The sequence below is a fragment of the Haliotis cracherodii genome, unplaced genomic scaffold (genome assembly GCF_022045235.1).
Source record: "Haliotis cracherodii isolate W230 unplaced genomic scaffold, xgHalCrac1.p SCAF_14, whole genome shotgun sequence".
Lineage (NCBI taxonomy): Eukaryota > Metazoa > Mollusca > Gastropoda > Lepetellida > Haliotidae > Haliotis > Haliotis cracherodii.
In genome coordinates, this window is record NW_027266269.1 from 34,573,362 (window position 1) to 34,589,880 (window position 16,519).

The 16,519-nt window shown below is 40.3% G+C and overlaps 1 protein-coding gene across 3 annotated transcripts in view; it reads right to left on the reverse strand.

Moving 5' to 3' along the window:
• LOC139461211 (paired amphipathic helix protein Sin3a-like) overlaps window positions 1–9,602 on the reverse strand; it is a 44,379-nt gene extending 34,777 nt beyond the window's left edge. For all 3 annotated transcript variants that reach the window (XM_071242812.1, XM_071242811.1, XM_071242810.1), the window contains exons 1-3: window positions 9,522–9,602; window positions 3,531–3,634; window positions 755–876 (exon numbers count right to left, since the gene is read on the reverse strand). In XM_071242812.1, coding sequence (XP_071098913.1) covers window positions 755–876; window positions 3,531–3,557 — 149 coding nt within the window. In that variant the 5' untranslated portion in view covers window positions 3,558–3,634; window positions 9,522–9,602. The remainder of the gene's footprint in view (window positions 1–754; window positions 877–3,530; window positions 3,635–9,521) is intronic.
• Between the last annotated feature and the right edge of the window lie 6,917 nt (window positions 9,603–16,519).

Genomic DNA, 16,519 nt, shown 5'->3' on the forward strand with positions numbered 1-16,519 from the left:
TCTAAATAGCAAAAGGCACCAGTTCAGCATGTACTTGACAGACCTACAAAGTTTCATGAAAAAATATTAAACGGTTCCTGAGTTATGCTCTTGAAACAAAACTTTGTTGGGCGGGGGATAAAAATGTATCCACATTTGGATGAACACTTTCTCAGTTCTAAAACTTTTGCATTTGAGCGTGTTCCGGGATGAAACATCACCTAGCTCACTGACCAGTCAAAATTGAAGGTCATTGTAAGATACACACATCAGATATTTTCTGTCAGATTATTCGGTTCCTATTTGTAGAAAAACTGAAGCATTGAGAATTGGCCTCAAATGATTCTAGTCAACGAGGACCACCATCACTGGATTTTTACTTGTCCTCACCTCAATCTGGTAGTCACGGGCTAGCGGCATAGCATAAAATTCGAAAGCTGGTTATGTGTATAGGACACAATAAGTGAGTGAGTGAGTATGGTTATACGCCGCTTTTAGCAATATTTCAGCACTATCACGGCAGGGACATCAGAAATGGGCTTCACACATTGTACCCATGTCAGGAATCGAACCCGGGTCTTCGGCGTGGCGAGCCAGCACTTTAACCACTAGGCTACCCGACCTCCCAGGATGCAATAATGTTCGTCCAGTAAAGCCAAGGATTGACCTCGTCCAAGAAGTAGCATATCTGATGTCTTTATCTCCAAAACGAAGTTAATTGGCCTGTTCCAAATGCAAATAATAAAAGCCAAGAAGAAATCTGTGTGAAACTCACGTTGTAGTAAATCCCGGGATGGGGAACTGCATGGCGCTGTTTAGACTCTCGGCAACCTCCCCGTACCGAGGCCCGCTAGGGGCAACAACTCTTGGAAACGATTCGTTAGAATTGACTCTCCGCTGAAAAAGAAAAACAAGCAATGAGCAAGGGTGTCATTGACTGAATATTTTAGCATTCGACCGAACATATGCATGATATTGTCATATCAATTAGCAACACAATAATTATTCTGTTTATGCATAGAAAAATGTTGCCTACTTAGAGCTGCAATTAATCAATTTAATACCACATATGAATGAGGCTGATTTATTACGTGCTTAAAATTGTAAGATGCCAGCGGTGGAAATTGCCACAAGTCCCATTGCTCTTGCCAAACTGCCCAGTAGTTAAGGTATCATAAGGACCAGTAGAAATTTGCCATATGTTATCATTATAAGGACTCATGGACTGAAAGTTCTGTGACTGTGAATTATAAATTATTAATAGTATCAATACACATAAATTTGCATCGATACAGCATCAACAACACAAATTACCGATACATCGTCATGGGGATCAACGATGACAGTTAGTTCCTTGTACATGTTGTAATTAGAAAAGGAAGCAATATAACTAGGATTTTCAACACAGTACCCATGACAGGCAAATTGAAGACAAAACAAATATTATTTAACCTAAAATTGTATTTGTTTAAAGTCCTTGATTCTTGAAGCTTAAGTTTTCTATCACTGCATTAAATGTAGAGTTTCTAAAGTATTAGCATAAGTGCTAGTTCGAGACTTGTGAAATTTGGGAAATATTTCTCAGACGTTTACCACTTTGTTGAAACCCATGAGTACGGGTACGGTGCTGACAAACCTAGAAACATAATCGGGGCTAACCATGTTTCCGATCCTATGATCATAGGTTTCTGGCGTGCCCAAGGGACGCAACCCTGCACAGCAAACTGCGGCGCCTTAGACGACTGGGCCTGCCGTGTCCACTTGTTATGGTTCAAGGGATCAGTGGACCATTGTGAAACATTGCTAACAACTTACAGTACCTTCAATTAAAACATTTTAATTTCAAAATGAGAATTTTTACAGCCATTTGCAGTTGCCTTTTGAGAAATGAATCTGTTACAAAATCACCATGGTTACCATGGTTACAGAACACTTGGGAAATAACTGTTTTTAACACTCACTTGAATAATTATAATCATGGTAAATTATTAATAAAACCATCAAAACAATCAGATAATACATTTGACAAGGATACTGTTTACACAGGGCAGATTGCTTTAGATGAATGGCTATTTAACGCAGACCTACACAGACTCCTAAAGAGAACCTGGGAATAGTTCAGTATTCTGCACAGGCATCAACAAGCATTCTTCCAAATTAAAGAGGGATCCTGTGGGAAATTTAAGTTTTCTGATAAAATATTTGAGGCTAAGGTCAAAGAACCCAAAATGTTTCATTAAATACAATATCATTGTTTGAAATTAAGCAAGTCAAGGCAGAGCTTTATCGAGCTGCTGGCTAGTTGGATTTGACCAACTGTGTGTACCCCTGTCTAGGATTTACAAACGAAGACAAATTTGCACAAAAGCTGCTTAAGAAACTAACAGTTTTAGACCACTAGTTCTTATAATGATAACATATAGCAAAATACTTAAAAATGGCAAATTTCTACTAGTCCTTATGATACCTTAACTATTGGGCAGTTTGGCAAGGAGTATGGGACTATTGCCAATTTCTAACACTGACAAGTCAAGAATAGACCATAATTTTCTTAAAAGTATCAATATTTGAAAAGTCAGGGGCACATTAAATAATCCAAGCATTTCATTGCTAAAAGGCAAAAAAGGAAACTACACATTAAAGCCTTATATTTGTTCTGCTATAAGCAGGATCAGTGAAAGGAAATATGATCTGCCACAAAGTTACCCTCTACCTGAATTGGTAATGGTAAAGGGGTAGTCGACAATGAAATGTCACTAGTCCTTTCTTGTTTTCAATAGTCTCGGTCTAGTGGATTTTTGTTACCTTCAAACCTACTTGGTAAATTTTTAATTCCAGTTTAGGAATTTTTTACTGACACATGCTTCAGACTTTGGGCAGAATATCGTCCTCTGTAATTAAGTCCCTGCAAGGGGTCCTTGTAATAACCCTAACACAGGGTTAGAAACTTAACAGTTTTTGTCCACTAGTCCTTATAATGATAACATATAGCAAAACCCTTAAAATGGGCCAATTTCTACTAGTCCTTAGGATGCCTTTACTATTGGGCAGTTTGGTAAGGACTACAGGACTAGTGCCAATTTCTAATGATGCGGCCTGACATCAAAAGTTAGAGAGAGAAGACTCCTGCCCATGGTGGACAAGCATGGTGAGGTGAGGTGAGGTGAGGTGAGGTGAGGTGAGGTGAAATGGGGTTGAAGATTATTGCACTTATATAGCGATGTGCATGTGCATGTACATGTATGTGTATGTGTTTGTGTGGCTGCTTGTGCTAGTCAGGACTGATGCCAATTGATAGTGCTAGCTCACTGAGATACCATGCTGCAGTTTAACATGAATACCCCACTCAGACACAGTATACTGACTCCGAGCCGACCAGTCCTTGTTTTAGCCTCTTAATGCAGAGCGCCAGACAGGATAACAAGTACCATCTTTAAACGTCTTTTGGTATGACGCGGTCGGGATCGAACCCCGGACCTTCCACTCTCTGGGCGGACGCTCTACCACTAGACGACAGTGGCGGTCGGACAAGTATGGACGTGAAAGCGTACCTGTTCCTCGAGACGACGGTGCATCATCTCTTGGTGGGAGATGGATGAGATGAGGGCAACACGATAAGACGAGGGTAGTGTGTGTCACCCGCCAACAGTAAGATCTGTAACAAAACAAGCACCTGTCAACAACAATCTCACATAACACAAGGCCTGGCCAAAAAGATCAGTAATAGGAATTATCGTCGATTTGAAGAAATATGAACAATTATCGACATGAAATATATCGAAAGCCATATTAAATAAATAAATGCCTGCCCACCTGCCCACCTGCCAGCATGTCAAGTTATTCGTCATGATAGAGTGAGTGAGTGAGTGAGTATGTTTTTACACCGCTTTTAGCAATATTCCAGAAATATCACAGAGGGGGACACCAGAAATGGGCTTCACATATTGTACCCATGTCAGGAATCAAACCCGGGTCTTCGGCGTGACGAGCAAACGCTTTAACCACCACTGGGCTACCCGACCGCCCCAGTAAAAACTTAGTATTTTCTCCAGTCATAAATATTGATAATGGACTAAATCAACCATTGGTAATAGTTGTTGTTTGTTGATGCCGCACTCAGCAATAGTCAAGCGATACGAGAGCAGTCAGTAATTGACAGTAAATATTCAAGTCTGTGTCAGACAGTGGTGTGAATGACATCATGGGTATCGAGTGAGCCTAGCCACCCGATCCCGTTAGTTGCCTCTTACAACAAGCATTGGGAGCTGAATACCAATGTCTCTTAATATTCACTATCTTAGCACAGAACTTCCCTGGTTCTCACGAGTAACCTGATTAGACAGCTATTTAGAGCATAATCTGAACTGAAAACAAAGCTATTGTCATGATTGTAGCACATGGATCTAGGGTGTTATCACTATTAAAAAAAAAGATAATAAGAGCTCCAGATAAGCTTTTGGTGTTATGGGTATTTTACCCATGCATTTTAAAATCATTGGGTATCAGTAATTCTACCTGCGTATTCAAATTTCTGTTACCCACTAGTTTTTACACATGTGGGTATTTAAGTTAAATATTTAAAAACACTATTCATCTAGTCCCTGCAAACTGGTGTCATGTGGGTTCGAAAGCTTTATAGGACTCAAAAATACCACGATACTTCCACAAGAAAGTGTGATGGCAAATGATCATGATGTAACTGTCATCGTGGAGTTTGGCAAGGTTGACGGTTTATTTTAGTAGCGTATCTGTAATGTTCGTTGCATATTTGATACGCTTGGATTATATTTTACTGTGTATTTCTGCATTTCTGATGCGTATTTCACGCAGATACGCAACTTATCTGGAGCTCTGGAATTAAGTTTCAATACTTGCCTACTGGGGTGGTTGTATTTGCTACATCACAGAATTTCCACATCAAGGCAATCAAGAAAATATACCTCACAAATTTCAAAAGTATTGAGGCTGGGACGATACACGAACTGTGCGATCTGATACATATCATGATGCCTTGCTCACGATCCGATACATATCACGATACTTGCATGTGCACTTATCTGTGGTGCGTAAGCCATCTATTTCGTAGACAGGATTGCCAAATACCTGGCACACTAATGATTAAAAGTTGGCAGTGTCAGGTATGGGGCAATGGATGAAATATTTTTACGTTTTCACAACTCATTTTCACTAGATATTAGTGTTTGGTGTAACACTTATTCAGGAAAACATTTAAGGTAAGAATCAATACTTTTTACTTAGCAAGAAGTAAAAAATTGCGATCCACCAATGCATTGTCCTACCACTAAAAAGTATGCAGCATAATGCTTGCATAAAAAAGCCCAAGTGTCACTCCCGCCTAATTCTTCTTAATTTCAGAAGTTTTCGATCACACAATAATATTACACTGACAAAATCTAGTTCTGTTTGCAAACTGAAACATCATGGACTTGACAAAACAACGAATCATAATACCTCAAAGTGCGAGACTGCATGCTGACCATTATACGTTGATGTTTGCCAGTCAACTGACTTGTTATTGTTCCAGATTATGGTTTGTGGTTAAGAAATAACATATACCGTATTCGCCGTAATAAGCGCCCAGGGCGCTCTCAAAATTAGAAATAGGGGACTCTTATTAGAATATTGTTTTGGTGGAAAAAAGAGTTGAAAGATAAATTTCGTGGTTTATGCTGACAGCCTGAAATGTTTATCTACGACAGATATATTTTTCCAGAATTTAATTGCCCATGATTAAGGGTGCATATAACACACAAGTGCATATTATATGCGAAAAAATAAGTCTTGTGTACATTGATCAATCGGAAGGGGTGCCAATTGGGATTGTTCACTAGCCAATTATTAGCAAATATCGCTGTGGGCGCTTATCAGAGCGGGGCGCTTATTACGTTGAATACGGTATAATTGATTGTGTACAGTACAGAGTGTAGCAAGTAACACGTGAAGAGTTATATTGTTCGAAGATGCAGAGCTACAGCTAAGCTGCGTATTTGCGTAAAATACCCCCCAAAATATTCAAACGCATGCATTAAATGAAAAACTCAAATGTATAAAAACAGCACCCGTAAATACCCAATGAAGCTTTTTCAGCATGCGTACAATGGAGCTAATTTCTGAAACACAATTATGAGCTAATTTACTTTCCGAGTCCAGCCTATATATTTAGAACTGTTATATACACCTAAACGATTATTCATTTTTTTATTCTTAAAATATTCACTAATTTTAGGAAAAACCCAATAGTGATGAATAGATGAGTGAAAAAATATTAGTTACCCAATGAAAAATGTAATAACCCAATTAAAGTCGAAACCCTAGAGTAAAAACTCAATCGCTTAAAAATTTATCTGGAGCTCGGAGATGCTTTCTGAGTTCATATCAATCTACAAATACCTGTACAATCTATGTTAGCAGGCCGCCAGTCTGTCATGGATGGTCAACTCATCACTTCGAGTTCAGATTTCATAGCCAAGATATTAGTATAAAACTCCAGTCTGAATCTCAACTGGATGACGATTCAATATTTTGCCAAAATCAATGTCCAAACCTGATTATTGAATGATTTTATCACCGTCATATATTGGATCAACACACACACCCATGATCATGCATGCAGGCACATTAACTGTAGCCTGTTTGCCCATTGATTGAAGATTAGCGTAGCAATGTAGTACAGTACAACAGGTTTAAACATGGCCTACCCTAACCCTAAATATCATGAAGGGGTTCTCATACAAGACATGATGAGACTCCCTTCTTGAGGTACTTAGTTGTATAAGAGTGAGAAAGTGAGTTTGGTTTTACGCCGCTTTTAGCAATATTCCACCAATATCATGGTGGGGGACACCAGAAATGGGCTTCACACATTGTACCCCTGTCGGGAATCGAACCCGGGTCTTTGGCGTGACGAGCGAATGCTTTAACCGCTAGGCTACCCGACCGCCCCAGTTGTATAAGAACTTTCCGTTGAGTATGTATGTGTATACAATTATGTGTTTTGACATCACAAGCATAAATCCGCACAACTGGGATCGATGACGTGCTTCAACCAAGTCAGCGAGCCTGACCACCCGATCCCGTTAGTCGCCTCTTACAACAACCAGAGTCACCTTTTACAAGCATGGGTTGCTGAAGACCTTTTCTGACCAGGATCTTCACAGGTTGTATACAATTACAGTCAAGTTTCGTTAATCCGACAGTCGGCTTTATCCGACACTTATGAGAACCGATTAAATCGGTGCTATTTTGACCCATTAATCTGACAGTCTCGCACTCCCACAAACCTAATTTGCAACAAATTACTGAAATCACTCATTAATCAGTCTCGTTAATCCGACAGTCTTCAGCGTACTCTGTTTTCCTCTGCTCGCGAGTACACAGCCCGTGTTTAGATGTGAGACGAGTCGGCTGGTAGCTGCATATTACAAAGCTGCAGAGATAAACTTGCTCAACAATAAAAAATTAATGCTTTAAATAAAGAAAACAGGATTAATCACATGCTTAGAGGACCTTAATTTCATTAAAATCTGATACAAGTTCTCACTATCACCGAGGACATCGCATTAAAGGTCACGTCCAAACCTTTCACAAACTAGGACCGACCAATGAAATGACTAACAGGAAGTCAATGTTAGCCACTAAGAGAGAAGCTTTCTTAAGCTTTGCAGTACCAGTTTCAAACTTGCGACTTCCATTCCAGACTATGCTTTTTAGTGTATTTTGAATAAGTCATACAGTCCTTAACAGTCATTTTGTGTTGAGCTTTAGAGGTTGCATGATTAGAAACATATTCCGCTAACAATGTAACATAATATGAATATTTCGTTTATATTTTTTAATGTATCGTTATCTATTGTGTAGTTGTCCGATTTTCGATCACGAACAAGGATACAACTTAATTTCGTTTATCAGACATATTAATTAATCCGACATAATCATATACAACAACCATGTCTGATTAACGGGACTGCACGTACCTGAGATACATTCGTCTAAGTTGTAGTACCTGTGCAGAAATTCCAAACAGCATTTGTGACCAACCATGAGAAATGTGTATCACAATATGAAAAACGACCCTTAGTTTATGAGCACAATGGGTAGGCTATTAATCCATATTTTCGAAAAAGGTCCCATCGGTTTCTGTTCCTAGCCCTAAATAAGACTTCATACCTATCAGTGGCGCTGCAATGAACACCACTCTGTCTGTTATTTCACTGAACAGCTGAGAACAAATAGTAGGATATTAAAGAACAAACAAAATATCAATGAACAGAAATTGTCTTCGAAATTTCACTACATGTCGTATTCGCAGGAAATCCACCGGAAATTTGCATTGTAAACAATACACATCGTTATTGGAGAACTATTCGTGTGTTTGGACAAAATATTCCGACGTTAACATATTAAATAACTAAGAAACGTGAAAACTACAAAACCTTAGTAACTTTCAAATCCATTGTATCCTATCCGTGGACAAGTTGGCTCGTCGAAGTTTCTGGCACGCAGCCAGTCACAATAACCTAAACATCATGGCTGACAACAACCTGTGTCCCTACGGATAATCAACTGTTCCAAAAACCTATCTCCCCCATCTGCTTATGTTTCGAGTCTGGGGTATAAGAACGACCCACCAAAAACAAACAGTTGTGTGATAGACTGTTTGTCTAGTACTTGTGGATCAATATTTTTTAAATTTTAGCAAAATATGTACCCGTTGTTCTTCATGACAGCTTCATTTCGAACTGGTGAAAATATGGACTCGTCCATCGTAAACTGCTGTTCCTGAATAACCACACCACATTGAACCATTCCCGCTAAAATTCACCAAACATTTCACCGTTTAGTAGATTGAATCATATTTACAAACGTGACAGTTGCCTCAAATCATGCAGTTTAATGTCCCAGTCGGACAAGGAAATGAATAAAATATCTTTGAATGACCATGGAAGACTGAATTTGATCAAAAATTAACCCGTGTAAGGAACAGATACGCTCGTTGGGAAAGAATGAGATTTTGCGAAGCATTCCACAATCCGCATGTAGCTCAAAAGCCACCAGATTTCAGTACAATCACAGCAGTCCCGTGCTAGAATGGTTCAAGAATAACTGCAAGATATTGATATTGACTAAAAAATTAACTCTGATGCACAATTTTGACATTTCCCGGATGACTTTATCGTCGAGTCCGGACGAGTCCATTTCTATCAGCCACACAGACACATATTTTGACAGACCTGTCAAACTAACCCTAACGCTCGATTTTGTTAATATACGGAAATCTGATTCTGTAAACTCTAATAAGCATAGGGCTGTTCTTGGTTTAGCTATTGGTGACGATTTTACAAAATTACGGGAATGTTTAGGTCCATGTAGGTCGCACAACATTGGGCGAAGGTTGTTGTGAGGGGCTTTCCTACCGCTTCCGCAAAACACTGCAAATTCACAAACTACAACACCATCGAACCCTGACATATAGATGCAGGTAATCTAAAAAGCATTCATAGTTTGTAAAATGTTTTACTTACCGTAATATTCACGAAGATGATGCTGATAACAGCAGATTATCCACAGGGAAATCACCGCGGCTACCCCATACAAAGTTCGCCTATGCTATTTGGGTCCCCCTGACGTCATTACGATTTATCCAATCAAATTGTCAGAACCATTTTGAACGTCATTGCGGGAAACACAGGTAAACATTGCCACTTCCGGGTCATTGAGCAGGTGCCCGACGTTCCCAGCTTATCGTTGTAAAGCGTTACGCGCGTTTTACTACACTTTCATTCATAAGTCATATGTCGTCGTTTTACTTTTATATGTTTAAACGCGTTACAATATGAAATAGTTGAAAGTTGAAGAGTGATCGTAGTATGCTGTGGCACGTTTTATATATAGAGTTTTATACTGAGAGATATAATCTGGAATTGTATGTTGGCACAAAATATTGAAAATATTCTGTACAATGCACATACAAAATTTCATTTTTCTCCGCTTTGGGAGCAACCATTTGATGTTCATAGTTGGGGGGAATTTTCTCTGAACAAATAATCAAGTCTGTTTTAGTCTCGTTTTTTAGTCATATTCTTCGCATTGTAGGACCAAAAAGTCATAATGTGTTTTCTTTGTGTCGACAGGCTACTTTAAGTCTAAAAAAATACAGTTCGTTGCATTTATTTATTTTGATTAATAAAAAATTGAGCACATGTTTGCGTTGGAAAAAATATTTGAGCTCCCATTAATAAATATATATGCTGATCTAATCCCAAAATGTCCTTACCACCATCCCCTGAAAAACAAATAGTTGCCCCCTCACTATTTTGTTATGCACAATTTAATGGCTTCTTTTCAATGTATCCACTAAAATAGAGATAGTGATACTGCACTATATCAAAGAACAAACCCCGGATATTGTTACGTTTTGTTTTTGTTTTTCAACTAACGAATTATAGGTTACTGCAAAGTACAAATACAGATTCCTCGGGACTTATTCAACTCCAACCCGTCATCGTTGTCAGGGTAGGTCATTGATTTTTAAAAAAAAACGTTTATTGACACGTTCATGGTACTGTTTGTAGCACTTGGGACCGATCATTTGATATTCTGGGGGTGAAGGGTGGTAAATTGTCGCAAGAGAATCATTGAAATAAATTAATAAAAGTAATGGTCTGCCTGCCACAAAAGTAGGATTAAAAAAAGTAAAAAATGTTCAGGCCCACAGTTTTAATTTGTTTTTTTTGTTTTTTTGCAGCTTTAGATAAATTAACACACACGCACGCACGCACGCACGCACGCACGCACGCACGCACGCACGCACGTATACACAAACAGGTCGCATAATGTGAATCATCTCACAAGTCACATATTGTGAAACATCTCGGAGGTCACATATTGTGAAACATCTCGGAGGTCACATATTGTGAAACATCTCACAGGTCACATATTGTGAAACATCTCACAGGTCACATATTGTGAAACATCTTACAGGTCACATTTTGTGAAATATCTTACAGGTCACATATTATGAAATATGTTAGCTCCGACGACCAACATGGGTGCAGTTGAACAGATTAGTTTCGGATTATATTTTTTAAGTGACTTATAACGGTTGTGATGTTATTCATCAGCAGGGTAAAGATATTACCATCAGAACTGTCATGTATTGATCTGAACTGCAAAAACACTGAATGCGATCGATAATTAAAATTCGAGTCAGCCGACGTTACCACATTTTGACGAACAAGATTAATTAGATTCAACCTGAGGGAACCTAGGGAAGTGCCAAAAAACACCCATATAAAATCTGATCCTCAGATATAATACAAAATGGCTGTTGGGAGAAGGAGCACCTCAACAGTAATGTGTATTGCTATAACACACAACTATGAGAGTGAACACGTTTTCATTGGTTGAAAAAGCTGCCATTATACCTTTTCTATTGAATGCGTGTAAAACGACAAGAAAGTTAACATAACACGGAGAACGCCAAACATGCAAAATCACCAAAGTTGCATTATTGATTCTAAAATATTTATATCAACAATCGAAGTTAAATCATTTTCCTGACGCGTATCAGAATACATACATACTTTCAATACGTAGTTGATCATATTAATTAAAATTAATTTATTCATGACCGAATCAATAAATGAAACTAATTAACTTTAACGCTGACATCACTTAAAATGGAGGCTGCTAACCAGAGTACCGCATCCCAGGGGTTCAATAGGTATGGGACCCGTGAAGATCTGGGGTAGAATAGGTCTTCAGCAACCCATGCTTGTCTCCACGTGAAGACCCGGGGTAGAATAGGTCTTCAGCAACCTATGCTTGCCGTAAAAGGCGACTATGCTTGTTGTAAGAGGCGACAAACGGGATCGGTGGTCAGGGTCGCTGAGTTAATTGATACATGTCATCGTATCCCAATTGCGTGGATCGATGCTCATGATATCAATCACTGGATTGACTGGTCCGGACTCGATTATTTACAGACCGCCGTCATATAGCTGGATTATTGCGGAGTGCGGCGATAAACAACTAACAAACAAACAGAGAACCGAAGTATGACGGTAATGCGTCAACATGTGCTCACTTGGCTTATACCTTGGCCAACACGTCCTCAACAGGGACTTCCAGGATTAAGAAATCGAACGCGAGCTAATAGTCGTCTCAGGTATACTCCACCAGCATTTAATGCTGCATTTCTTGCCGAACGTGGTTGTCTCCCTTTGTGCATTCAGCGCGATGTGAGTATATGTCGATTTTACGTACTCTCCGGCAACCAATAGATGCATAGATCCCTTTTGGAATAGGTTCCCGGCAAGAGGCGTCCTGTCCTCTCTTTCTCCCCCCCCCCCCCCCCCCCCCACTACACACACACACACACATACACACACATACACACACAAAAAAACAAAGCAAACAAACAAACACAGTTTGGATATTGTTCCATGGTCATCAGAACATGCTTCTAATTAAAACATAATTTAGATTAGAACCTCTCGAAAATTGAGTACACAAGGATGTGTTACATCTAAGTTATTTGTAAAATATTTATTATCGGGGATGGTAGAAATGTATTATAATTATTCTGGTATATGTTTACTTGTTCATGCATTTAATACACGAAATTTAACATAATATGATTTTGACGGTCTCAATGAGAGCCTGCGGCATACGTTTCCTTACGACATCCTAAAAAAAAAGTGCGTTACAGAATACGACAAGACAATGAGAGATAACTCGCCGCGTAATCGGGTGATTGTATTTGTCGAATTCGTTGCTCGACCCGTGTTTTAGTACTTGGGCCAGTACATGATATGGTATATAGACATATTTATTTAGTACCGAAAGACCATCGTCCGAGACCGTCAACATAGACAGACTCATATGATCTGCTAAATAACAACAATTCGTACAAAGGCATAGTTTGGTTAATCGGGGGGAAAAATACATTGCCAGCTATTCCATGACATTGTATTGGTTAACCACGCAATGGTTTGCGTTTATGTTTTCATAACTTAGAAAAGTTCTTCCCCGCCTTGCAGCGGACTACTTTCGTCGTTTGTGTTGCATTATTGCGCTGAATTATGCATAATCATAATCACGTCTGGACCAGACAATCCAGTGATTGACATCATGAGCATCGATTAAGATAACCAACCAAGTCAGCGAGCCTGACCACCCGATCCCGTTAGTCGCCTCTTACGACAGCTATTCCATGACATTGTATTGGTTAACCACGCAATGGTTTGCGTTTATGTTTTCATGACTTAGAAAAGTTCTTCCCCGCCTTGCAGCGGACTACTTTCGTCGTTTGTGTTGCATTATTGCGCTGAATTATACATAATCATAATAACGTCTGGACCAGACAATCCAGTGATTGACATCATGAGCATCGATTAAGATAACCAACCAAGTCAGCGAGCCTGACCACCCGATCCCGTTAGTCGCCTCTTACGACAGCTATTCCATGACATTGTATTGGTTAACCACGCAATGGTTTGCGTTTATGTTTTCATAACTTAGAAAAGTTCTTCCCCGCCTTGCAGCGGACTACTTTCGTCGTTTGTGTTGCATTATTGCGCTGAATTATACATAATCATAATCACGTCTGGACCAGACAATCCAGTGATTGACATCATGAGCATCGATTGGGATACACAACTAAGTCAGCGAGCCTGACCACCCGATCCCGTTAGTCGCCTCTTACGACAAGCATAGTCGCCTCTTACGGCAAGCATGGATTGCTGAAGACCTATTCTAAAATGAGGGCCAAACACATAGCGTGTGTAAAGGAAACTTAAGGCTATTGATGTATTGAACTGAGCTCGTGAAAAGGATCCCACATATTCCCCACTAACACCAAGGGACATAGAAAGAGCTCATCGGCTGCAATCAAAGAGAGCGGGGAAACCAAGCCCGTTATCGACATCCAGGAGGTGAGGTGAAATGGGGTTTAACGTCGCGTCCAAGATTATTGCACTTATTTAGCGACGTGCATGTACGTGTGTGTGTTTGTGTGGCTGTTTGTACTAGTCCGGGCTGATGCCGATTTATAGTGCTAGCTCACTGAGATGCCATGCCGCAGTTTAACATGAATACCCCACTCAGACAATGTATACTGACTCCGAGCCGACCAGTCCTTGTTTTAGCCCCTTAATGCCGAGCGCCACCTTTTAACGTCTTTTGGTATGACGCGGCAGGGGATCGAACCCCGGACCTTCCACTCTCCGGGCGGACGCTCTACCACGGAGGCGGTCCGACATCCAGGAAGAGTGCACAGCAATCCAGACGGAGCAACAGATTACCCCCTCAACCTGTTTGGTTGGTTTGCTGTTTAACGCCGCTCTCAACAATATTCAACCTATATGACGGCGGTCTGTAAATAATCGAGTCTGGACCAGACAGTCCAGTGATTGACATCATGAGTATCGATCCACGCAATTGGGATCGATGACATGCATCTACCACTTCAGCGAGCCTGATCACCCGATCCCCTTATTCGCCTTTCACGACAAGCATGGGTTGCTGAAGACCTATTCTTCCCCGGATCTTCACGGGGAGACAGGCATGGGTTGCTGAAGACCTTTTCTACCCCGGATCTTCACGGGTCTCCCCGGGAGGAGATAGCGTCGCGGCCAGGGCCTGGAAGATTTTACGACGCACCAACATCAATGGTCCCAAACAAGACATGATTAAGAAATTGGAGATATGATTAGTTGTTTATTTGGAACATGTCAGGATAAATTTCAAAGATGGAGGACACGGATAGAATGAACTACTTGAACACGTTTGATGTGGTAGGCCTCACTGATCATGGATTAAAGACATACCACAAGAACTGGAATCTTTGTTGCATGACTTCTCCATACTAAATAAGGAGGCAGATAAGATATACTAAACTGGGAGATTTTCGTGTGGAATAACCGTTTTCTTAAGAAATGTTGAATTCATGAAATGGACTAAATATACATAAAGGTGCACATTTATTTTATTTGACAGGACACAATTTGGTCTTCCATCAGTACTGTGTGTGTTCAAGTCCATAGTGTATATTCACCCTGAGTGAGTGAGTATGGTTTTACGCCGCTTTTAGCAATATTCTAGCAATATCACGGCGGGGGACACCAGAAATGGGCTTCACACAATGTACCCATGTCGGGAATCGAACCCGGGTCTCCGGCGTGACAAGCGAACGCTTCAACCACTAGGCTACCCGACCGCCCCTTCACCCTGAGAATTCAACATGGTATAACTATACAGGAATATAAAGTAAAAAATGGTATTTCCCGTTTTCAAGAAGATATTCTTAAAATACTGCTGGATATAGAAGAGGACGTCATACCCTTTTTCGGTGGAGATTTTAATGCCCGCACAGGCAATGACCCGGACTATGTTGAAGATGAACACATTCAGGGCTATGACCACAGCCTTATGGACTATTTACTTGATTATTTTCGTATCAGGCGATATTCATGTGACACTGCTGTTAATAAGTTCAGCAAGTGTTTGCTGTATTCGTGCTCAGTACCTAACATTCACATAATGAATGGGAGATGCGGCTCTCACTTGGATGTTGGTGATTTTACATACGTAGGTCATAATGGTTTGGTTGGTTTGGTTTGGTTTGTTGTTTAACGCCGCACTCAGCAATATTCCAGCCATATGACGGCTGTCTGTAAATAATCGAGTCTGGACCAGACAATCCAGTGATTAATATCATGATCATCGATCCACGCAATTGGGATCGATGACATGCATCAACCAAGTCAGCGAGTCTGACCACCCGATCCCGTTAGTCGCCTTTTACGACAAGCATATTCACCCTTTACGGCAAGCATGGGTTGCTGAAGACCTATTCTACCCCGGAATCTTCACGGGTCAGGTCATAATGGGACTAGTGTCATTGATTATGTTATATGTTCACCGCAACTTTTTCATTGCTGTACTGACTTTACTATTACATCAAGAGCTGAATCATCACATCTACCTGTCTCCGCCAGTCTACAATCAGCAGATGTCACATTTCCTAGACATTTAGGACACCTAGTAATACAGATGATTGTTTCAAGCTTGTGTGGGATAATGATAAGAACGATGGTTGGTTGGTTTGTTGTTTTACGCCGCACTCAGCAATATTCCAGCTATATGGCGGCGGTCTGTAAATAATCGAGTCTGGACCAGACAATCCAGCGATTGACATCATAAGCATCCATCCACGCTGTTGGGATACGATGACATGCGTCAACCACGTCAGCGAGCCTTACCACCCGATCCCGTTGGTCGCCTCTTACGACAAGACATGGCCGCTAGTCCAGGGTGACTAATTGCTTTCAACTAAAATCTAGTTATTTTACATAAACGGATTATCCATATATTGGGGAAATGTGCACGTGCACATCGTTCACTTGTCTTCACCATGCATGCTCTGAGTTTCAGACAAAAAGATGCATTTTCGCTCTTGGTGTAGTGGCATGAAGTGTAAGGGGATTTGAGTCTGGACCTTTGGTCAGCACAGCGTGTT